Source organism: Jaculus jaculus, chromosome 1 (assembly GCF_020740685.1).
Source record: "Jaculus jaculus isolate mJacJac1 chromosome 1, mJacJac1.mat.Y.cur, whole genome shotgun sequence".
Taxonomy (NCBI): Eukaryota; Metazoa; Chordata; class Mammalia; order Rodentia; family Dipodidae; genus Jaculus; species Jaculus jaculus.
This window is the reverse complement of record NC_059102.1, coordinates 261,563,679-261,588,354: the sequence shown is the minus strand read 5'-3', so window position 1 is coordinate 261,588,354 and position 24,676 is coordinate 261,563,679. Positions and strand designations below refer to the sequence as shown.

At 50.3% G+C, this 24,676-nt stretch overlaps 1 protein-coding gene across 5 annotated transcripts in view; it reads right to left on the bottom strand.

Annotated features, from left to right (window-relative positions):
• The window catches only part of Pik3c2b (phosphatidylinositol-4-phosphate 3-kinase catalytic subunit type 2 beta), an 86,329-nt gene that overhangs the window by 20,117 nt on the left and 41,536 nt on the right, over positions 1 to 24,676 (bottom strand). For all 5 annotated transcript variants that reach the window (XM_045154919.1, XM_045154910.1, XM_045154900.1 and 2 more), the window contains exons 6-21: positions 23,715 to 23,826; positions 23,485 to 23,564; positions 23,035 to 23,098; positions 20,716 to 20,862; positions 20,050 to 20,083; positions 17,339 to 17,534; positions 16,110 to 16,232; positions 11,418 to 11,585; positions 10,762 to 10,873; positions 9,139 to 9,281; positions 7,529 to 7,717; positions 5,770 to 5,863; positions 5,518 to 5,612; positions 4,936 to 5,116; positions 2,377 to 2,484; positions 1,673 to 1,765 (exon numbers count right to left, since the gene is read on the bottom strand). In XM_045154919.1, the coding sequence (XP_045010854.1) occupies positions 1,673 to 1,765; positions 2,377 to 2,484; positions 4,936 to 5,116; positions 5,518 to 5,612; positions 5,770 to 5,863; positions 7,529 to 7,717; positions 9,139 to 9,281; positions 10,762 to 10,873; positions 11,418 to 11,585; positions 16,110 to 16,232; positions 17,339 to 17,534; positions 20,050 to 20,083; positions 20,716 to 20,862; positions 23,035 to 23,098; positions 23,485 to 23,564; positions 23,715 to 23,826 (1,939 nt within the window). The remainder of the gene's footprint in view (positions 1 to 1,672; positions 1,766 to 2,376; positions 2,485 to 4,935; positions 5,117 to 5,517; positions 5,613 to 5,769; positions 5,864 to 7,528; positions 7,718 to 9,138; positions 9,282 to 10,761; positions 10,874 to 11,417; positions 11,586 to 16,109; positions 16,233 to 17,338; positions 17,535 to 20,049; positions 20,084 to 20,715; positions 20,863 to 23,034; positions 23,099 to 23,484; positions 23,565 to 23,714; positions 23,827 to 24,676) is intronic.

Sequence of the window (24,676 nt, the reverse complement as noted above, 5' to 3'; positions counted from 1 at the left end):
CCAAGAGAATGATGAAAGCCCATCTCCACTTCCTCCTCCTGGTCCAAACTACAGCAGCAGGAAGAAACTGTGCACTTCTCCAGCCTTGCACCTCTCACCGGCCCACTTGGATCACACCAAGTCGAAGAACCACAGAGGGGTCACTGACCCCCGCAGTTTGGCCCTTGCAGTGTCCCTGCCCTCCCCTTAATCCTGCATCTCTAGCTGAACAGAATTCTGGTTCCTCTTCTACAAGAAACCCTCCTGTAACCCAGGCCCAGAAAGCCAAGCGCCACATGTTCTCTCTCATATGTGGATCCTAGCTACAGGTGATTGGGCTTCTGCGTGAGAAGGAAAATACTTGGTAGCAGAGGCCAGTAAGTTAAAAAGGAGACATAAAGGGAAGAGAAAGGAAGGGAAGAGTATACTTAATAGGTTGATATTGTATATATGTAATTACAATGACTGTAATGGGGAGGTAATATGATGGAGAATGGAATTTCAAAGGGGAAAGTGTGGGGAGGGAGGGAATTACCATGGGATATATTTTATAATCATGGAAAATGTTAATAAAAATTAAAAAAAAAAAAAAAAGAAACCCTCCTGCCTAGCTTTGTTCATGTGTTTCTTTGAGACTAGGTCTCCCTGTATGGCCAAGGCTGGCCTCAAACTCAGCAATTCTCCTGCCTCAACCTCCTAAGTGCTGAGATTACAGGTATGCACTACCACACCTGGTTTATCAGATCTCTCTCTCTTTTCCCTCTTTCCTTCTTTCTTTCTTTCTTTCTTTTTTGAGGGGGAAGTTGAGGCAGGGTCTTAGTGTAACCCAGAATGAACTGGAACTCACTGTGTATCCCCAGGCTGGCCTCAAACTTATGGTGATCCTCCCACCTCAGCATCCTGAGTGTCAGGATTAAAGGTGTGTGCCACCATACCCAGCACATCAGACCCCCCCCACCCCAAGGTAGGGTCTCACTCTAGCTCAGGCTGACCTGGAATTCACTATGTAGTCTCAGGGTGGCCTCCAACTCATGGCGATCCTCCTACCTCTGCCTCCTAAGTGCTGGGATTAAACGCGTGCACCACCACACCTGGCTACATCAGATCATTTTAAATTTGAATATTTATACTGAACTTAGAAAAGGAACACACAATGATCCTCCTATATCTCTCTCTGCCTCCTGAGTGCTGGGATTAAAGGCATGTGCCACCATACCCAACCATTTATTTTTTTCGAGGTAGGGTCTCACTCTAGCTCAGGCTGACCTGGAATTCACCACACCTGGCTTCATTTTTTTTTTAAATTAATTTACTTATTTGAGAGAAACAGAGAGAGAGGAAGAGGCAGACAGAGGGAGAGAGAGAATGGGTGCACCAGGGCCTCTAGCCGCTGCAAACAAACAAATGCAAATGCCTTCACCACTAAGCCCCTGATTTATTTTTATTTTTAATTTTGTTTTGAGGTAGGGTTTCACTCTAGCTCAGGCTGACCTGGAATTCACTATGTAGTCTCAGGGTGGTCTTGAACTCATGGTGATCCTCCTACCTCTGCCACCCAAGTGCTGGGATTAAAGGCATGCGCCACCACGCCCAGCTGATTTTTTTTTTAAGCATAGTATATCACCATGCCACAGCTTTCTAGGTGTTTGTATGCAGAAGCGGGCTCCCATGCCCTGCTCAGTAGTGCGCTTACCTTGAAGATGACTCGGACGTTCTCACCCAGTGGATCCACATTTTGGAAGGCGAGCTTAAGGGGGACGGCATTGGAGTTGAAGTAGGAGCAATCCTGTACAGTTGGGAGGGCAGTGACAAGTGTCAGGGTGGGCCACACCCAGGAAGGGAAATGACTCTTTACACTTTATCAAGATGCTGTTCACTTTCCTGCGGTCGGCTCACAAGCTCACTGGGGTCTCCCAGATTTTCAAGGAACCCAAATTCTGTCCCCCTCTCCTTATTACTCTCATCCTGGCTCGGTGGTCATGACCTCAGCCTCGAAATCTGCTATTTCATTGCTTTCCTTTGCTGTACAACTTCTGGTTAAGACTCAACCACTTCTCCTAACTAACTACTCCTGTATAAAACGGGGCTTGCGACAGTACCAACTTCCTAAGAGTTGTGACAGTACATACAAGAACCAACACAAAGCACTTAGACCAGTGCTGGACAATGAGGCCCAGGCAATGTGGCAGAGAGCTGCCATCACTGTCACCTTCCCCAGCTTCATCCCCAGCATCATCAGAGAGAGACACTGACCCAGCCTCTGACCCACACACGTGGGGCTAGAACGAGCACACTATTCACCCTCCTTTCTTCTCCCTCAATAACAAGGGCAGTGAGGCCCTCGCCTCCCCTGAGGGTTCCCCACTCTAGGAAGCTCCACATTGAGCATCCACTCACCCTGGGCACAATGCCCTTCACCAGCAGACTGGGGCTGAGTGGCAGGCGGCAGGAGCCGTTGAGAGCAAAGAACTGCTTCACCTCCTCCAGGCCCGTACGGAGGATGCCCTGCCCAGGAGATGACAGAAAGAGATGTGAGGGGCCCACGGGCTCTGCTCAAAGCCAGCCTTTTGCCAGAGGCATGTGCCTCGTGGTACAAACACATAGCAAGTCTGACGTGCTGCAGAAACAAGGCAGTGGGGAGAATGGCAGGAAGCAAGCACAGAACATCTCAAGAGGAAAAACCCTGCCCTGGCTTTGCCTAGAAGAGCTGACAAACTAAGCTGGACGTGGTGGCATGTGCCATTAATCCCAGTACTGGGGCGGGTAGGATAGGATAGGAGGACGGTCATGAGTTCAAGGCCACTGTGAGACTACATCGTGAATTCCATGTCAGCCTGGGCTAGAGTAAAACCCTACCTCGAAAAAAAACAAAAAAGACAGACTGACAAACCAGTCTGAACTAGTCTGTAATATAAAAGACTCATATTGAGGAGATGGCTTTAAGTTAAAAGCACTTGCTTGGGCTGGAGAGATGGCTTAGTGGTTAAGCGCTTGCCTGTGAAGCCTAAGGACCCCGGTTCGAGGCTCGGTTCCCCAGGTTCCACGTTAGCCAGATGCACAAGGGGGCGCACGCGTCTGGAGTTCGTTTGCAGAGGCTGGAAGCCCTGGCGCGCCCATTCTCTCTCTCTCCCTCTATCTGTCTTTCTCTCTGTGTCTGTTGCTCTCAAATAAATAAATAAAAAATTAAAAAAAAAAAAAAAAAAGCACTTGCTTTCAAAGACTGCTGGTCCAGATTCAATTCCCAGTACCCACATAAGCCGGATGTACAAAGTGGTACATACATCTGATACATCATCTTGAGTTTGTTTGTTGGTTTGTTTGTTTTCTTTTGCAGCAAGAGGCCCTGGAATTCCCATTCTCTCTTTCATCACAGATATATATATTTTTTAATTTTCCTAATTTATTTTGTTTCATTTTACTTTATTTTTTAGAAACAGAGCTCATGTATCCCAGACTGACCTCAAACTCACTGCATAGTCAAGCATGACCCTGATCCTCCTGAATGCTATGATTACAGGTATGATACACAACATCCAGTTTATGTGGTGGTAGAAACTGAACCCGGGATTCTCGCATGCTGGGCATGCCCTCTACCAACTAAGCTACATCTCCAGGCCCCCCCATTTTTTCAGTGTCAGCAACCAGGAACACTGCCGGCTTAACACAGTGCTCACGCATTGACAGATGAAGGTGTTTCCTCTGCCACCTTCCTCATGTCTGAGCCATGGCCCTCCACAGTGAGAACAAAATATGACTGAACCCCAGCCCTCACCTGCTAGACATTCTTGTGGACTGGAGAGATGGCTTAGCAGTCAAGGTGCTTGCCTGTGAAGCCTAAGGACCCAGATTCAATTCCCCAGTACCCAAGTAAGCCAGATGCGCAACGTGGTGTATGCACCTGGAGCTCATTTGCAGTGGCTGGAGGCCCTGGCATGCCTATTCTCTCTCTCAGATAAATTTTTTTAAAAACTCCAGGGCTGGAGGGATGGCTTAGCAGTTAAAGGCATTTGCCTGCAAAGTCAAAGAACCCAGGTTTGATTCCCCAGGACCCACATAAGCCAGATGCACAAGGTGGCCCATGGCTCTGGAGTTCATTTGCAACAGCTAGAGGCCCTGACATGCCCCCCATCTGCCTCTTTCTCTCTCAAATAAATAACGAAAAAGAAAAAAAATATTATTAAAAATCAAAAAGGCTGGAGGGATGGCTTAGTGGTTAAGGCATTTGCCTACAAAGCCAAAGGACCCAGGTTTTAATTCCCTAGGACCCATGTTAGCCAGATGCACAAGGGGCACAGAAATCTGGAGTTCGTTTGCAGCGGCTGGAGGCCCTGGCATACCCATTCTCTCTCTCTCCCTCTTTCTCTGTCAAATAAATAAATATTTGTTTTTTAAAAAAAGAGCTGGACATGGGGGTATACACCTTTAATCCCAGCACTCAGGTGGCAGAGGTAGGAGGATCGCCATAAGTTTAAAGACCACCCTGAGACTACATAGGGAATTCCAGGTTAGCCTGGGCTACAGCAAGACCCTACCTTGACAAAACAAACAAGTCCAGCCAGGTGTGGTGGAATATGCCTTTAATCCCTGTGCTTGAGAGGCAGAGGTAGGAGGATTTCCATGAGTTCAAGGACAGCCTGAAACTACACAGTGAATTCCAGGTCAGCCTGGGCTACAGTGAGACCCTGCCTTGGAAAAACAACAACAACAACAAAAAAAAATCCAATATTTTGCAGGCCAGACAAAACATATTCATGGGGTTATATCCAACTTGGGGACTATGTGCTTGTAACCTGCAGGCTACAGAGTTACTTTCCTAATTCTAGGTTCTAAATCAGTCACGAGCCATCCCGCTACTCAGGATTCAGGATTCCTGAGAAGAAAACTCCAGCTGCGGAAGTCTCAAACCAGCTCCAGAAGCCAGAAAAGGCAGCCTTGCAGGGCTCACCTACCACTCACCTGCCGTGCAGATGGCGGGGCCTCTCGGACCTGCTGGGCCAGTTTGGCCAGGGTGTTGACAAGCCAGCACTGGCGGTTAAACTCCTCCCTCAGCCCCTTGCCACAGCAGCACAGCAGGGCTGCCAGCAGATACTGGTAGCGGATGCTGAACTGGGAGTCCTTGAGGCTATCCTTCAGCAACCTGCAAGGCAGGCCAAGTGCAGAGTCAGGCCACTTGAAGCAGTGGGGTGGGGTGGGGGGAAGCCTGCTCCATCTCACGCCTCAGGAAAATATATGCACGCTCTCACTGTACTGCTCACCCAGAAAGTACTCATGCACGTCCACCCTGTCTTTGAACTTTGAGCTCAAAGACCCTCTAACAGCTCATCTCCCCTTCCTATTTCTGCCAGAGCTGAGTGGAGAAAAGAGGCATAGGTGAGGCTCCCCGAGTTACAGGAGGGCAAACTGACAGCCCACTGAGAAAAGATGCTAGACCAAAGCCACAGGGTAGATCAACAACATGGGACCAGATTGGATTTCTTGGCTCCTAACTCCTGTACGAGGGATCCATGGGACCTCCCTACTTGCTGCACGTGAGTTTACCAGAAGAAGTAGTGGGTCACTCTTAGGTCAGAGATGGCTCGCTTCAGGAGAAAGCGCACCAGGGGGCTATCCAAGTAGCACTCATACTTCAGGGCCTGTTCAGGAGAAAGCAAACACAAGGCTTCATTAGCCATCTGATAGGCACACTGACTACTCATCCCCTGGGACTCTGGGTTTTAAGGGGCAGATACAGAATGACCAGGGGTCACGGGGACGGACCGTCAGAACTGCGGGGCAGTCGAGTCCGCATACCTGCACCAGCTGGGGCAAGTAGTCAAGCAGCTCGGCGTCGGAGAGCGAGCCGATCCACTGGACAGCCATCCGGCGTACCTCCTGGTCCGGGAAGCTGCAAAACAAGAGTCCAGGTCCCTGAAAACCTCACACCTGGGTGTCAGGGTGTGGAAGGGGAAAGGTGCTATCCCCAAGGATCTGGATCTTCTCTCATAGCAGCCTTTGGGAATGGCTCTTCCCCATGAGCACAGTCTACCTTGGGCAGGAGACAAGTTAAAGAAAACAGGACAGAGGGCTGGAGAGATGGCTTAGCAGTTTAAGGCATTTTCCTGCAAAGTCTCCAGGACACACGTAAGCCAGATGCACAAGGGGGCACATGCATCTGGAGTTCATTTGCAGTGGCTGGAGGCCCTGATGCACCTATTCACACATTCTCTCTCTGCCTCTTTCTCTCTCTCAAATAAATAAATAAAATATATTGGGGGGGGGGGGGAAAGCCAGGCGTGGTGGCACACGCCTTTAATCCCAGCAATTGGGAGGCAGAGGTAGGAGAATTGCCATGAGTTCAAGGCCACCCTCAGGTCAGCCTGGGCCAGAGTAAGACCCTACCTCAAAAAAAAAAAAAAAAAAAAAAAAAAAAGAAAGAAAGAAAACAGGACAGGACAGGGCTAAGGACCATGGTTCAATTCCCCAGGACCCACATAAGCCAGATGCACAGAGGGCACATGTGTCTGGAGTTTGATTGCAGTGGCTGGAGGCCCTGGTATGCCCATTCTCTCTTTCTGCCTTTTCCTGTCTCTCAAATAAATAAATAAAATATTTTGTTTAAAAAAGAAAGAAAAGAAAACAGGACAAAGTCCCCCATTCCCAGAGATCTTGTCCTTGACTTTACTGTGCCAGAATTTTCCACCACCAAAGAGCTCTTATGTGGGTTAAATATTATTTTATCTTGGTAACATCCTTGCCAGGTGAATAACAGAGAACCACGGAGTTTTATACAAGCCAATACATGTAGCAGAAGTCATTTTGCAGAGATTAGCAACAGTTGCCTTAAAAGGTCCAAAAGACAGGCTACATGGTTAGGTGCATTTCTGATGACCGAGGTGACATGAACTAAGCTAGCAGGGGCTGCAGAGATGACCCAGCAGACAAAATGCTCGCTATGCAAGCCTGAGTAGCTGGGTTCAGGACTCCAGCACCCACATACGTAATCCCAGCAGCCACACCTGATGACATATTTAGAAGAGAGTTTAAAGGTGTATGCAATTTACTTCAAAATGCCTAAAAATGAGAAGCATTGCACCAGTTTTCAAAGAAACATTAGAGGGTCAGGCATGGTGATGCCTGCCTTTAATCACAGCACTCGGGAGGCCAAGGTAGAAGGACTGCGGTAAGTTCAAGGTCAGCCTGAAACTACATAGTGAATTCTAGGTCAGCCTGGGCTAGAACGAGACCCTACATGGGGGAATCCAACAGAACATTAGAGAGCTGGGGACATGGCTAAGTTAGAGGAACTTGCTTGCAAAGCCCAACAGTCCAGGTTTAACTCCCTGGTACCCATGTAAAGCCAGACATACAAAGTGGCATGTGCATCTAGTGTTCACTTGCAGTGGCAAAAGACAGTGACCTACCCATCTACATATGTACAAACAAATAAAAAGAAAGGAAAGCCGGGAAAGCCCTAAGCATCCATGCCCACAGACCCATTCTCCCCAGGAAGACCCCAGTCAGTGACGGCGGTACCGGAGCTGGGGCGGATGGGATGGGCGCTGCAACTCACGTGGCATGCAGGAGTCCCAGGGCATCCTGGTGGTTCATGTGGGTCCACTGCTTCAGGAGAGCATAGATGTCTGGTAGGCAGGCCCACTCCCAGCTGGGGGCGCTGGCGAGCACCAGTGGGAGGGAGCTCACCTCTGAGTGGCAGAAATATCGCTTCTCCCACAGGCGCTTCTTGTCGGCATCCGTGAGCCTGGGAAGGGAGGCAGAGTCAGCGAGAGGGCGGAGAACCTGTGTTTCAAGGGAACTGCTTTACACACTACCATTCAGTGGCTCCCCAAGTTAGAGTAGGTTTAAAAAAAAAAATCTGGGTGTTCTGCAATGTATTCAAATCTAAGTTAGGAAAGAAAGGTCCAAATTCCACCTTTGATCCCAACCCAGGGACACATCTCAGACTGAGGCAGAAAGCATGGGCTCAGGGCGCCTGACCCGGTAACCCTCCTGGAGATACCCTGCGGGCACCACTCCCAAGCAGAGTCACCAAAAGATAGTGGGTGCCACTTGTCAGCGTTGGGAGAGCCGAGAGGTCTCTTGGGAGTGTTGGCTTTACAGGGTCTGTAGCTAATTGGGTCTTGCCCGAGATCAGGTGTCTAATGGGAGAAAGAAGCCACGGGGCTAATGAAGCGAGGGGTAGAAGGCGGCGGGGGGTAGGGAGGGCTGTCTCTCCTTCCCTACCCAGTGACAGCAAGCATATGGCTTTGCAGGGGCCGGAGGTGGCTGGGGAGAGCAGAAACCCCAAGCCTCCTCGCTCTCACCCCTCCAATCTTAGTGAATACAACAGCCCCAAGGATGAGATCAGCCCGGACTCATTTACCCCTGAGAGCTGCCAGCTTGCCATGACACCTGATCCTTTTTGGAAAGTGACAAGGCCAGAAAAATGCAAAAGATGTTGGTGGGGAAGAGGAAGGAGGTGGGGGCAGGGCTGAGAGGACAGCACCAGCCGCCCCACCACACAGCAAGTAGAAGACTAAGCATGTCTGAAATCCTGCTTCTCCTACCAGCTGAGTCTGGACCAGGTCCCAAGTTTGAGCATGGGCATTGTGGGGTCTCACTTCCTGATCTCCCTTCTCCATTTTGCCCTTTGTCAGCTCATACAGATCTGAGGGCTGCCATCACCTCCTGGCAAGGTGGTGGCCATACCTGCACTGCCCCAATTCCGCTCCCCAAGCACAGGGCAAGGAGCAGAGGCTGGGTGGTAAGAGGTCAAGCCCCATTATAATAGGAAGAAAAGATGATGACCTCAAAATAAAAGAGAGACTGATTAAGGGAGGAGGGGATATGATGGAGAGTAGAGTTTCAAAGGGGAAAGTGGGGGAATTACCATGGGATATTGTTTACAATCATGAAAGTTGTTAATTATAAAAATAGTAATTAAAAAAAAAAGAGGTCAAGCCGGGCATGGTGGCGCACGCCTTTAATCCCAGCACTCGGGAGGCAGAGGTAAGAGGACTGCTGTGAGTTTGAGACCACCCTGAGACTACATAGTGAATTCCAGGTCAGCCTGGGCCAGAGTGAGACCCTACCTCGAAAAAATAAAAATAAAAAGAGGTCAAGCAGACCCCGACGGACTTAGTGGGAAACTTGAAGCCCAAATGGGGATGCCCTGGGCCTCACCAGTACAAAGACTCCTTCTGCGTGATGTCTTTAAGTTTGCGTTGGTCCTCCTCCTGAAGGCTACCAAATTCATAGCGAGGACTGAACTTGTCTCCAGGGGGGCTGGTGAACTTGATGTCAAAGGCTGAGGTGGGGAAGTCAATCTTGGGGAGGGGAGAGAAGGAAGACGGCATGAGTAGAGGCAAGCTCTTCCCTGCCACCCCCCACCCCCCCTCCCCTCCCCTCTCACACCCCAGTGCTCTTCCCTTGCTTCTTCTTCCCTTTCCCTCAGATTCTTTGTAAAACCACCCAGCTGCTGTATGTGGTGAATCCCAAACTCCCTTCCAGCTGTAGCTCTCCGTAAAAATTCACTGGAAGTGGGAAGCCTGGTGTGATGCAATCCCAGTACTTAGGAGACTGAGGCAGGAGGCTCCAGGCAAGTTTGAAGCTACCCTGGTCTACATAAAGAGTTCCAGGCTGGTGAGGGTTACATGACATCTTCCTAATTCTTTTTCCTCCACACACACACAAAAAAAAATACACGGAGGAAAGAGGCTAGGTTGAGATGTTTCTGGGTAAGGGGACAAGCACGAAGCCAGAACTCTGAACAGATGTCACCAGGTCAAGGCCCCAGAAGCAGCCAGGTTGAGGCTGGGGAGCCCTGGAAGGCACTGAAGCCTGCTGGAAGCATCCACTGGGTGAAGGCTCTGCTAATTCTAGGGTCCATGACACAAGGTCCCCTTGGTCTGTGTTACCAGATGTCCATCCTCCCCAAATGGACATCAACAGTGAATGAGTTAGTTCTCCAAAGAAGCTCTACATCTTCATTCACCAGGTGTTGACTGAACCCTGATACATGCTGGGCATTTTCCGAAGCCCTGGGCACAGAGTGGTGAACAAGAGCACAAAAACACCTTTCCAAGGAGCGTGTGTTCTTTATCGTTCTAGTTCATTCTCCCTTCCTCCAGGCATAACGGGTCTCCTCTCTGAAACTCTCCAGTGACTAGCGGAGGGGTTAGCATGTCAGAAGTTCAACATACTATTGGCGAATGCCAAAAAATTTGACAGGAGACAGCCCCCTGCTATCTTGAAAACCCCAAGGGGGTCAGATACCTGGAGATCAAAGGAGATCAAAGAAGTCCACTGCCTTCACTTGCTAATCCCTCTCCCGCCCCACTCTCCTTGGACATTAAACTTCCCTGGCCCTGTGCTCAGATACCTCACATTCCCAGCGACTCTGCTGCTGAGAGGCAAAGTGGCCCTCTATGACCGAGACTCTCCTCCAATAAAGTCCAATTCCTCTGTCATAGCTATTCCTACTTGTCTCCATCTTTTTCTAACAACTAGCAGGAGTGTTTTTTTCCTTGGGCCTCAGGAGGGGCAGCCCTAGAAGTATAAGGTTTCAAAACAAAGGGCTCAGAGAGGCTGAGCCCTGGATGAGGAAGGTTGCAAACCCCACCTACTTCCAGGGGAGATGGATAGCAAAGAGCTCCTTCTTCTACTCTGCAGCTAACCATGGTCAGAGTCACTTCCATAACGCTGTTACCCCATGCTCACAGTTCTGGCCCAAAGCTCAACAGAGGACTCAGAGCTGACTTGGGGGTTGTGTGACAGGGAGGGTAGGAGGGGTGGCTAGGGTCTCACCTGCAGGATGACACTGTCTGGCTGGTGGAAATTAGGTGCACTCCATCGGGCACTGGGATTTTCCTGTGTTGCTGGCCACAAGCCCAGAAGCTTCCGGCCACAGGTCAAGACTCTATGATGAAAGGAGGGTGCTATGAGCCAACAAACACACCTGCTAAGTGGGTGATCTTCCCTCCTACTCCCAGATTTAAAAAAACAAATAAACTTGCTTTTTCGCCATTGAAGCCACTGCCCCCCCCCCCCCCGCCCGCCATGTCCCTTTTACTCTCCCCTAGGCCATAGCGCCTTCTCCTTCTAAACCCTGGGAAAACTCACTTTGAGCTCAACACTCCCAGGCCAGGCCTGGGATGCCTTCATGAGGTAGACAGAACTGGCTAGATGACCTCTAAGGTCCTTCTGGTGACAAGACCAGATGACATGTCTGTTATCCGAGTACGGCTTTGCCATGTCTCCCTCCCCCACGTACCAGGCTACATTAATAGTCCTAGTCACTGCCCCTCTACCAGGGCTGGGGAACCTCTGAATTTGAGGGAGTTCCACATAGTCAACCCTCCCCAGGGACACTGAGTACAGTAACCAGGCTTTTATCTCCAACCCTCCCCCCACCCACCGCCACTTGCTTCCTCCCAAAGCCAGAGCCCCAGGGGCTCACATACTGCCTGAAGTTGAAGAGTGGGGTAGTGACCCAGCCCAAGGCTTCAGGAACCCGCCGCTGCTTATTGGCTTCCGAGGAGCTTCCAGGAGGGGGGATGGGCAGGGCATACAGCGTGGCACACAGTAGGGTCTCCCTAGGCAGCCGGTTCACCTGCACCGGGAAGCAGATCCTAGGAAACACAGGAGACCAAATCAGGAGGCTTCAGGGGCTTGGGGACCCAGGAAGTCGGAGAGAAATCAGCTCCTGGCTCAGGATGTTCCTAGGAAAACCTTCCTATAGAACCAGAGCAGGCCCCAAAGTAGGCAGGATCTCCATGGATATTCCTACAAGCATGGCAAGATGTCTCGGGTTTGTAAGTCGAGCAAGAAAAACATTCTCGTTTGTTTCCAGGCTACCCCTGGGCCCAGGGAGATCTTGCTTAGATAAAGCCAACGCATTATCCAGACCACCTATTCCATCCTGTGAGCCAGGACCCTTTTCTTTTATAGAGGACTTTTATAGAGGGTGGGGCGGCAAAGCTTCTCCTCTGGTCCTTTATTTTACTTATTTATTTATTTTTGGTTTTTCAAGATAGGGTCTCGCTCTAGCCCAGGCCGGTCCGGAATTCACTATGTAGTCTGAGGGTGGTCTCAACTTACAGCAAGATCCTCCCAACACTGCCTGGGACTAAAGGCGTGCCCCACCACGCCTGGCCTTCAGGTCCTCCTTTCTGACAGTCCTCATCCCTCTCCCATGTCGCCCTGCTGAGAGCCACCAGGAAGCACTATGCTCTCTGCCCTCAGTACAGGCAGCTGGACCTCCCTCACAACCCTCTCACCTCTCAGTTGTCCCTTTTTCTAACCCGGGGAGCATGCCATGGTTTGTTCTCACCCCCAAACAAGCTCAAAGCCTAAGGAACAAAGAGAAGGGGCTGTTCTCAAAGTCCCCTAGGGGTCAGAAAGCCAACTGGCAGGGCCAAGAGAACTGACATAGACAAGCAAGTGACCACTCCCCAAGCCCAGATGTTCTCCCTTGGCTGCACTGACTGGACCACACCCGGCCTCTCCCTCTGAGTTCAGGGAGAGGAGGTTAGGGTTGGGGAGGTGGAGAGAGCATGGGAGCTGGGGAAAGAGAGGGAGGACCCAGGCAGTTACCTTTCCAGGAAGCTGTCCCTGAGCCAAAGTCCACACGGCCACACCCTTCTGGCTGGCCCGAGGCCTAATAGCTTCTACGCCCAGAGGGCACAGAAGCAGGATGGCCATGCCCAGGGTCAGCAGTTCAGATAAAGCAGCCTCCCTCACTGCTGCCCCTCACTCCTGGGGGTATCTCCAACTAAGGGAGGCACTCGCCTACCACAGACTGGCACAGTCCTACTCAGTCCCAGTTGCTTCTGCCCTGGAGGAGGGGGGCACAGCTATAATTAGGGCCCCTCCAGCAGCCAGCAGACATGCCAGGCAGGGCTTGGCTGGAGGTGACAGAACACGCTGTTGGGCCTATTTTGAGAGTAGCTGATCCCTGTCTTGCAGCTGACCCGACAGCCAGGGACGGGAACCCTTTCTCTACAACAGAGAAGGAAGAGATGCCAAGCACTGTGGCTCGTGCCTGCAAGCCCGGCACTTGGGAGGCTGAGGCAGGAGGAATGCTCTAGTTCAAGACGAGCAGAGTGAGATTCTAGGCCAGCCTGGGCTACAAGTATGAGACCCTGTCTCCAAAAATAAATAAATAAGGAAGAAGTGTTTAGCATCTTGTCTGAAGGGAAAAGGAAGTGACGAGACTGCAACTTTCATACTGAGGAGCAAGCAAGGTCTCCCACTCCTCAGGCCTTCTGTATACCTGGGATTCCAAACTGGGCCCCATGGCCCTTCACCTGGGGGTGGGTCAGGAGAAGCACGACATTGGCTACCTGACATTCCTCCCAGCGGGAAAATCTCCTCTCCTCGCTGCAACCTCTTCTTCAACACTACAACATTCCTCCAGGGTTCCTCTGGTCCCGCTTGGCCCCTTACAGCTCTGGGTAACTGAACTCATAGCTTGACACCTTGGAGTCCTCATCAGGGAAGAGGGCACCCAGCTCCACTGTCTGGGTACTTTCTGCTGTGTGACACTAGTCACTACACGGAAACTGGACTACACAGGCAACATTTTCACACAAACACTTCTACGCATCAGCCACTTTGTCGGTCACTTGGAACAGAGAAACGGGAACCGAGAAGCCACAGCCAAGATGACGACAGCATAAGAAGAGAGCGTTTATATAGCAGCAGGCGCCGTGCCAACGACTCTTCCCTTCCGCCCTCCTTTCCTCCTACCCAGGCTGGCCTTGAACTCATGGTAATCCTGACTCAGCCTACTGAGTGCTAGGATTACAGACCTGCACCATCATGCCCAAGTTGTCCAAGTCCTTCCTTCTTTCCATCCTTTCTCTTCCTCTTTTCTTGCTTTATTTTTTGTTCCATTACCAAGGCCTGAACCCAGGGCCTTATGCATGCTAGGTAAGCACTCTATCACTATGCTATGTCCCCAGTACAAGCACTTTCTTAGTGTCCTAACTGCTCCTCAAAATTCTGTAGGTCTAGCCGGTCGCCTTTAATCCCAGCACGTGGGAGGCAGAGGCCAGACTAGGACCACAGAGTGAGTTCCAGGTCAGTCTGGGCGAGAGTGAGACCCTACCCTCAAGAAAACAAGCAAAGAAATATCTATAGGGCAGCCTAATTAGTACCTTATCCTAGGCTGACTGTTCACAATCCAATAGGGTAGGAAAGGATGGCTGGCCCAAGGCTGTACTTAAACCCCACAGTCCCACAGTGTGAAACCTTCTACACACCTTACCCTTAATGAAGAAGGACTAAGAGGTCTCCTTTGGGACACTGGGGCAGGCATCCCTGAGACTGTGTCTCCACAAGCCTGTACACCTTAGCGGACTGGCCCTTTGGATTCAAGGGAGAGATCTTGGACTGAGATCTGACAGCAGGTGACCCATGGTGCAGATGACGCTGCCTCTGTACCTCTGATGTGGCCTGGGAAGTGGATTTTAGCAACCCTTCCCTAGGTAGCAATAGTAATTGAGGCCAGAGAATCCCAAAGGAATAGTGAAACTTAGAGGCTATTTAATTTTGGTCATGCTGGATTGAACCCAGGGTTTCATAGGTAGCCAAGGCTGGCTTCAAACTCATGTCAATCCTCTTATCTCAGCCTTCCAGTGCTGAGATTCCAAGCATGAACCATCACACCCTGCTTCTCAGGGGGGCACTTCATGCAGCTAGTTAGTTACCCTCTGTTTCCTGGGAGTTTCTCCAGCTCTTGTAGGTGTCTGCATTACCAGCAAGTTATATCTGTTACTGCTTTAAGAATGACTTCAGGACTGGAGAGGTGGCTTAGCGGTTAAGGCGTTTGCCTGCGAAGTCTAAGGACCCAGGTTCGATTCTCCAAGTCCCATGTTAACCAGATGCACATGGTGGCGCACGTATCTGGAGTTCGTTTGCAGTGGCTGGAGGCCCTGGCACACCCGTTCTCACTCACTCTCTATCTCTCTCCCTCTCTCTATCTCACACAAATAAATAAATGACCTCAGTGTGAAGGACAGAAGAAAGGGCCTATCTCCTCCATAGTCCAACTATAAAATGATCTATCCCTCATCCAAACTCGACCTGTTTGAGCACCCTTAGTCTGATTGAAGACTCTCTCCATGACTATAATCTACGCCACCCACACTTAAATTGCCTTGCTCTGTAAATGAGGACTCAGGAAGGCTTGGCCTGGGGAAGTGAAGCTATGCGCAGTAAACAGGGAAGGCCGGATGGCGCGTAGCACAGGCTAAAACACAGGGCAGGCAGACACCTGCAATGCCGCTCCTTAAGGTGCCCTCACCCTTTGTTTCCTTCCTGCTTTGCTTGCCCGGTGCCTGCCTTCCTGAATCAAAATTAATGTTAATAAGTGGTTACAGATACAATCTTATGCTTGTGGTATCATATTTATAACCTGCCTATCTCATTTCAGTACTGTACCTGCTTCTGAGTTAAACAAATATCACAACTTCTCAGTCTGAGAAACTGAGCAACAGAAAGGTTAGACAGAACACAGAATTGAGAGAAACAGAACCTTACGCCTCACTCCACATCCGTTCCTCCTTTCTAAGACAACTCCCCTGTTCTTCCTAAGGGAAAAGACCCTCTGTAGAGTCTTACTTTTTGTTTTTTTTTTTTTCCAAGATAGGTTCTCACTCTGGCCTAGGCTGATCTGGCACTCACTCTGTAGTCCCAGGCTGGCCTCAAACTCACAGCGATCCTTCTACCACATGCTGGGATTAAAGGCTTGTGCTGTCACGCCTGGCCCTGGCTTGACTCTTTCTTTCATTCTTGGGACAATTTTGTTTATTTATTTGAGTGCGAGAGAGAAAGAGATAGAGAAAACAGGCAGGTAAAGAGAAGAAGAGTCTGCGATATAGGGACTCAAGAGGCCAAATGTCCTGTCCGGATAAAGCAATAGAGCTGGTTTCTCCTAGGCTTCACCCCCAAGTCCAGATAGAGAAACAGGCAGGTAAAGAGAAGAACAGTCAGCGATGTGGAGACTCAAGAAGCCAAATGTCCTGTCCAGATAAAGCAATAGAGCTGATTTCTCGGCTTCACCCCCAAGCCCAGGTCTGGCTATTGCCCTGGGGTATTCTTGAGAAGAGCAGGTTGGCTCAGGGTCAGTGTGGACCATGGGGAGGGCTTACTGCTGGTCCCAGATGATCAGATGAAACAGGTACTTGGAGAAGTGAGCCCGTCGGGTCTGCAGGGGCCTGCAGAGCTCCTTGTCACCATGGCTGAGGGAGCAGGAGAGGTAGAAATCTTCATAGCTATGCAAGAAAGGGAGCAGGTCAGCACACCCAGCCCTCACACCAATCAAGCCACCCAAGGCTTTGCAGTCTCTGCAGACTGTGACCTGAGGTCAGGGGCAGGACAACCAAGCTGGGCTTAGGGACATGTGTTCAAGGAACAGTATCATGGTCTGATCATGGGCCCCTCCACCCCCAGGGTTTGAGACAAGGCTCTTTCCTCCTTTCATGGGAATGGTCACCCAGCCTTTTCCTCATAAATACCACATACATGCACACGTGTGTGTGTGTGTATATATATGTATGTGTGTGTGTATGTATATATGTGTGTGTGTACATACACACATATACACACACAAATATACACGTGTGTGTGTGTGTGTGTGTGTATATACATGTGCAGGCCAAGACGGTGGGGGAGGAAAACGACATATGCCACCATGAATGCCAACACATGGGGGTCCCTGTGGCTCATGACAGGTGCCTGACAGAAGAGGTCACAGAAGGCCCCTGTTTCCCAGGCTGCCTCCTTTGTTCTCTGCCAATCGCCCAGAGGAATACATTAGGTGAGGAACAAAGGGACAAGGGGAAGGGTGGAGAGGGGGAGGGGCCGGGAAGGGGGTGGGGCCAAATGCCTAGTCCCAAAGCTTTGGATGCTGCCGCCAGCCCAGTGGAGGAGCTGAGGGTTACCAAAGGAACATCTTCTCCACCCACCCCAGCAAGCCTAGGGAACCCCAGACAAAGGGTCAGCCCCTCCCTTCCCCTCCCATTGTGCATCTGCAAGGAAGTGCAGTCATTAGTGTGGGGCTCACTCTGTCTGGGAACTAGCCATCTGTCACACGTCTCCCTCAGCTGGCTTTGGATCTCAAGGAGGCAGGGATGCTGAGGGACGCCAGTACTGAGAGAATGCGACAGGTGCTTCTCCATCTCCTAAGGGACCTTCTCTCTCAGCGATGTCCCAGCCTGAGCTCTGCTCAGGCACTTGGCTCGCCTCCTCGGCCTGCGGTACCTACCACAAGGCCATGCAATGACATACGTTCAGAGAGACAGGACACTCGGGTCACACGCAGAAGGGAAGAAGCCACCAGGAAGTCAAGCTCATGTGGCTCCCTAGATCCCTAACTTACCTGGTAGCCCAGGTGATGGGGATGCGGTGTGTAGCATAGACGGTAAAGGCCAGGGCTCCCGAGAAATGACAGGCCTCCTGAACCAGATCGTGCTTGCGGCTCCCGGGCACTGCGGTCTGGAAGTCTGCATTGAATGTGTTGCAGTACAGCTCAACCAGGTCCAAGATGGCTGCCGTCAGAGCTTCCACCACCTTCTCTGTGAGAGGAACCGGCCAGAAGCAAAACTCATGAGACCTCAACAAGTGCCATCTTGTTGCCATAGCACTGGCCTGGGAGAGTGGTCCCCAAATGCCAGCCACTTTACAATGGCTATGACAAAGCTCACCCACCTGCAGTGAGTGAAATGGGGGGAAAAAAAGCAAGAGCATGTCCTGAGCTTCAGTTTTGCTTCTCTATTTTTTTTCTTAAAATATTTTCATTTGGGCTGGAGGGATGCTTAGCAGTTAAGACATTTGCCTGCAAAGCCAAAGGACCCAGGCTCTATTCCCCAGTATCTATGTTAGCCAGATGCACAAGGGGGCGCACGTATCTGGAGTTCATCTGCAGTGACTAGAGGCCCTGGCGCACCCATTTTCTCTCTCTCTCTCTCTCTCTCTCTCTCTCTCTTTCTTTGTCAAATATATAAAAACAAAATATTTAAAAAATACTTTTATTTGCCACACATGGTAGCGCATGCCTTTAATCCCAGCACTTGCAAGGCAAAGGTAGGAGGACTGCTATGAGTTCGAGGCCACCCTAAGACTACATTGTGAATTCCGAGTCAGCCTGGGCTACAGTGAGACCCTACATACAAAAACCAAATTGGGGCTGGAGAGATGGCTTAGCGGTTAAGCACTTGCCTGTGAAGCCTAAGGACCCCGGTTCGAGGCTCGGTTCCCCAGGTCCCACGTTAGCCAGATGCACAAGGGGGCGCACGCGTCTGGAGTTCGTTTGCAGAGGCTGGAAGCCCTGGCGTACCCATTCTCTCTCTCTCCCTCTATCTGTCTTTCTCTCTGTGTCTGTCGCTCTCAAATAAATAAATTAATTAAAATTTTTTAAAAAAAAATTTAAAAAAACAAATTAAAAAAAAACCACTTTTATTTGTTGGTTGGTGTATACACCAAGATTTTTTGAAATATATATTATTTATTTATTCATGAGAGGAGTTTGAGCTCACCAGGGTCTCTTACAACTGCAAACGAACTCCAGACACATATGCCATTCTGTGTATTTGGCTTTATGTGTGTCCTGGGGAATCAAACCCAGGACAGTAGGCTTTGTATGCAAGCACATTAAACTGCTGAGCCATCTCCCCAGACTACACCAGGTTCTTTTGCTAGTGCAAATACACAATAGATACATGTGCCACTTTTTGTGTCTGGCATTGTGAGTGCTGGAGAAATAAACTCGGGCCAAGTTAAAGCAAGCACCTGTAAATGCTGAGCCATTTCCCCAGCCCTAAACTTCAGTTTTTTGGTTTTTTGTTCATTTTTATTTATTTATTTGAGAGTGACAGAGAGAGAGAATGAATGGGTACACCAGGGCCTCCAGCCACTGCAAACAAACTCCAGATGCGTGCGCCCCCTTGTGCATCTGGCTAAGGTGGGTCCTGGGGAATCGAGCCTCGAACCTGGGTCCTTAGGCTTCACAGGCAGGTGCTTATCCGCTAAGCCATTTCTCCAGCCCAGCTTCCGTTTTGAACATGGTCCTATTGCTACTTACACTATTTAGTGTTAAAATGTTCTTCCTCAAACTAAGCATAGTGGCACATGGCTGTATTCCCAACACTTGGGAGGCTGAAGTAGGAGAACTGCCATAAATTCAAGGCCAGCGAGGTACTACAGAGTGAGTTATCAGCCTGGACTAGTGAGACCCTGCCTCAAAGAAAAAAAAAGTTCTCTAAAAAAAGTAATCAATCACTACCAGTTATTTCAAAAAGCCATTTTATGTCAGGCATTGTGGCACATGCCTTTAATCCCAGTGCTCAAGAGGCAGAGGTAGGAGGATCACTTTGAGTTCCAGGTCAGTCTGGGCTAGAGTGAGACCCTACTTCATTAAAAAACAAAAAGAAAGAAGTCATTTCTTGGCAAAGCAAAATGCTAGTGGGGCTAAGTATGTGGATTGGCGGTAGAGAGAGTACTCAGTACCATCCCCAGCACCCCAGACACACACACACACAAGCCAGCAATTCTATGCTGCCTCCCAAAACACTTTATTGGTCCACGAAGTCCAAAAAAACACAATCACCGTAGGAATCCCAGGGATACAAGTTTTCAGGGCAAGGTTCTTAAATATTCCCCTACAGAAAGCCCAGGGGAAAATTCTTTAAATTGGAAGTACAAAGGTAGTATTCCCAGAGTGGAAGGAATCACAGTTTACGCCAGGGGAAGCTTTTCGATCTGGCTGGGAAGGCGAGCTCTGCCTCGCTCCGCACTCCCACACCCATACCACCTCATCACCCTCTCCTAGAGGCACCACAAGGACTAGCAAAAATAATGAGAAAATGATCTGTGGAAAGAAATGTGGGCTCCAGCTGTGTCCACACCTCATAGGGAAACACACACACAGACATACATACGCATAAGTGTGTGCACACACACACAGTGGCACACACACTCACACACATATCAATCAAGGGGCCAGGAAGAAAGGAAGGTGGGCTAAGTGGGCAGTTTGCAAGCTGCCCCTACAGAAAAGGACAAAGAGTGAGAGAGAGAGAGGGGCTCCCTTACCTCGGTTTTCCCTCACAGCCAACACACTGGGATCCTGTTGGGGAAAAAGAGAGGAAGGAGGCTTCAGAGCCAGGGCAGTTTCATCACAGCTGGAAAAAGGACTTTTACAGCTGTGCTCATCTGGGCCAGGCTGCGCTGAAATGTGAGAAGCAGAGATTCTCTAGGGAAGGGGAGTGAGTGATGGAGTATTAAAGCCAAGATGAGCAGAGTGAGAGGACGGAGAGGAGAAAAATCATCACTATGTCCACCCTGAGCAGACAGCTCCATCCTCAGGCCCCTTAGCTGGGAATCACAGGGCCTCCTATTATGGTATGGCATGAGCCACACCACCACAGCCCCCTCAGGAGAGTCGCTGAACCCCTGCTTTGGAGAGCTTTTCCTCCTGGTCTGGTTTTGTGCCCTGATGGATAAGCAAACTGTCAGGCAATGCTTCAGTAATCGTGAATAAATTCTCTCTGGCCTGGGCTCACATGGTCAGCCCGAGGGTAGGGGAAAAGGGTGCGTACGTGGCATTCATTTCCCAGGCACTCTTGTGCCTGAAGTGCTTTCACATAAATGAGAGAGGTGGAGGACAGCCTTAAAGTAAGCGGACACCTAGTCACCCCCAAACCGGTAGCCCAGTTCCTTGCGAACGTTCCTCTCGCACTAAAGCCTGGGTCCCTTTACCTTCTGGATTTTCGGCTGCATGCGCGAGGGGCAGGGAGGCAGCTGGTTGAGAGCACTGGTGATCTCAGGGGTTTCCACTGCAGCCAGCGCATTGCAGATGGCCTTGACAGACTGGACCACCCTGTCAGCCTTCAGCGGGAAGTCCCCCTGCGGGAGGTCACACAGTAAGGCTGGGGGCTCTGCTTTATGACTCCCCCAAGCCAATCTTCGGTGAGTCAAGAGGTGCAGGGGCTAATGACTAAGAACAACTCATGGAATCCATGCTTTATTTTCAGATATCCAGAACAGCAAATCCTCTCTTGCTCTGAGTTAAGTGGGCCATGCCCACATTGCCCATTCTGTCAGCTATACCCCCAAACCTCTATCCTTAGGTTCTGGCAGCAATAGTCTACTTCCTTTTATTTTGGAAGGGGGTGGTTTTTGAGGTAGAGTCTTGCTCTAGCCCAGGCTGACCTGGAATTCACTATGCAGTCTCAGGGTAGCCTCGAACTCACGGCAATCCTGCCTCTGCCTCTCGAGTGCTGGGATTAAAGGTGTGTGCCACCACGCCCGGTTCATTTATCTACTTTTAATGTATATGTGTGTACTATATGCAGTGCATGCACACACAGCCTAGAGGACATCAGGGGTCCTCCTCTCCTTCTCTATTGCTTTTCTTTCTTATTTCCCTGAACCTAGAGTGCTCGCTCACGCTCTCTCTCTTTTTGGTTAGACTGCTCCACTCCCCTTAGCTTTAGTTAGCGCAGGTATGTGGGCCCACAACTGGCTTTTCATATGGGTTCTGGAGATAGAACACAGATCCTCAAACTTATGCAGCAAACACTATTTTTATTTATTTGTTTAGATAGTTATTTCCAAGAAGTGGGAGAGGAGAGAGAGAGAGAATGAATGAATGAAAATGGGTGCCCCAAGGTGTCTGCAAAGGAACTCCACATGCATGTGCCACTTTGTGTATCTGGCTTTACATGGGTCCTGGGGAATGGAACCCAGGTTGTTAGGCTTTGCAGGCAAGTACTGTAACTGCTGAGCCATCTCTCCAGCCTGCAGCAAGGACTCTTGTTGGTCATCTCCTGAGCCCTGTGATAGTCTATTTCAACTATACAAACACACCTAGGTCTCTGGCATAGGCTAAGTGTGGAGAAACTTAATCCATAATAAAGAGATATACCAAGGCTCCATTCACCCTCTCAGGCTTACTTTTCTAATACTTCTCACCACAGAACTTCCAGACCAAACCCGCCTCACTTCCCTAGGCATGCCTTGCTCTGCCCTCCCCTCTGCACTTTGGCTCCCATCATTTTCTCATCTGGAATCCCCTCTCCTGTCTGGCGCTGGTCACCTTCTTCAATGTCAACCAGGAACCAGGTAAACTCCTACCCCTTCACAAAGCCTCCCATTGTCATCCTCTTGTATATCTATCTAGCAGCTTTAGAGGAACATTCCATTTCCCAACCTCACAAGCTCCCTGAGGTTATAACAATTCTTACTTTGCCCACCCACAAACCAGCAGCGGTTAGCACAGACTACCACAAAGTGGATGGTCTGAGAATTCTCATGACTGCCTATGTCGAAGCAGAGGCCACTAAAGAAATGTTTCTGAGCCGGGTGTGGTGGCGCATGCCTTTAATCTCAGCACTCGGGAGGCAGAGGTAGGAGGATCGCTGTGTGTTGGAGGCCACCCTGAGACTACATAGTGAATTCCAGGTCAGCCTGGGCTAGAGTGAGACCTTACCTTGAAAAACCAAGAGAAAGAAAAGAAAAGATTCTGGCACTGTGTTGAGGGTGAGCCAGACAAGCTGCTCCACACCCCAGAGGAAAAAGCCCCTGACCACAGAATGAATGGGTGAGATGGGGCTCATTCTGAAGAACACTTGAAAAGACCTTACTTTAGCTTCATGACATTTTGACCAAACGATTTAAAAGCTGGAGATTCCAGGTGAGTCCAAGCAGAACGGGATCTGGGTACTCTATACATTTGAGACCTTCCGCTTCCTGAGGGTTTGATACCTGTGGCATAGGCTCAATGGAACCTCTCATGCCAGAGCTCATGGTCCATTGCTCCCAGGACACAATCACTATTGGGCCAAGTTCAGCAGCCGAGTCCCTTAGCTTGGAGATGCCCTGCTCCACAGACAGGGATTAGCCCATGCTTCCTGACTTCCTCCAAAAGAGCAGAAGCCCTTTCTACACACAAGCTGGGGGCAGAGAGGGAGGGTGTGAAGAGAAGTGTTATGGACAGGCTGGCAGCTCTACCCAGCTCCCTCATGGTGCTGCCTGGGGAGAAGAAAAGGGCCTTCCAGTCCCAGGATGTAGACTCACATCAGCCAGCAGGAAGGCATCCACTTCATTGTGGTAAGTGTCAAACAGAAGACTCAAGGCCTGCCTGGAGGGTGGGGGACAGAGAAAAAATCATAGGAGAGGTCACAGAAGATCCAGTACCCTAGGAGACCCATGTTTTCCCCTCTCTCCTCTGCTCAGGGCTCAGACTCTGATAGTAAGGGATTCCCATTCCCTTCATGCCTCAGGAAGATAGAAGAGGGGTTCCCTTCTGCTTCACTGCCTCTCACCAAATTAAAAAAAAAAAAAAAAAAAGACAGCAAAGTACCATAGGGAGGAGGTGAAGTGGGCCCTGAGATGGAGTGGTCCCAAGGGCCCAAGTACCGAACACTTGTGAGAACCTTTCACTTTAGCAAGCAGTCAAGCCAACATGTCTGTGCCATGTCCTCACAGTTGCTGCTTGGACCACTCCAAGATGGTGCTCACTCTCACCTGCTGATAGTCTGCTTGACCGGCCTCTCCTGCAGATGGATGAGGTAATTCAAGGTGGAGGGGCTCTGGTCATCATTCACCTGCGTGAGCAGTTCCCTGGTCAGGCAGAGGTGGTGCCCCCTTCTTAGCCCAATACTCCTACCCCACTCCCTCCTAACATGTCCCATACCACCTCCTGCCCACTCTGCCTCCCCAAGTATGCGCAACTGTCAACCACTTGCAACACACACCGTCCGTGCCAGGTCACTGCGTATGGCCTTCCGCTCCATCAGCTGAAGTCGGATGTTGATGTCAAACTTGCGGCAGTATTGGATATACTCGTGGCTGCCTAGCGCATGCTTACTGGTAGGATAGGGGAACAAGACCATTAGCATCCTGGGGACTCACTGGAAAGAGATGCATACCTTGGCCTTCAAGAGAGAGAGAGAGAGTCAGAAAGGGAGAGAGGGAACAAAGGACAGAGGGTAGGAGGGCCTGTGTGGTAGCCCTTACCCTTGGTTCCCGGAAATGCCATGGCAGAATTTAGGGAAGGTCACGGAGATACAGCAAGCCACAACACTTAACCCTTGGGCTGTGCAAATGATACCTTCAGGCACTGATTATGTGGTTAGCACTGGCTCATTCCCAGGATGGGAACTGCTGCAAAGGGTAGGAACAGTTCTTACAGGGGGCAATTGTTGAAACCCTGTTCTCTTGGCTTTGGACAACTGAGAGGAGACGTGCTAAGAACCCACCTGCACCCAGACTCTGGTGTCCCAGCCTCTTCCCATGTTACCTACTAGGACAAACCAAGCAACCCCACAGGATTCCAGACCTGTTATCCTCCACCCGGTTCCATCTCTCCCCTGCCTGATTGTGAATCCCCCGTTAAGTCTTGATGTTCTAAAAGGTCATGTGCTGTTCCCACTGCTCAGCGTTCATGAGGCCTCTAGTTCAGGGGAGGAGGTCTAGGGAGTCCCTCACCACCCATTCTCTTTCCTTCCCCCAAATCACACCCTAATCCGAAGGGAAACCTACAAGAAGGGGCTGAGCAAATCCCACTTCCAGCCAGCACCCCAGGCCTGGGCCAGGTCCCAGCATCTGGGTAACAGAAGCCGGAAGTGCACTTCCTTCCTCGGCAGAGATGGGAATCTAGGCTAGAAACAGAGGGGAGGAGAACAGGAGGGAGGATGTGTGTGCAGAAGCTGGTGGA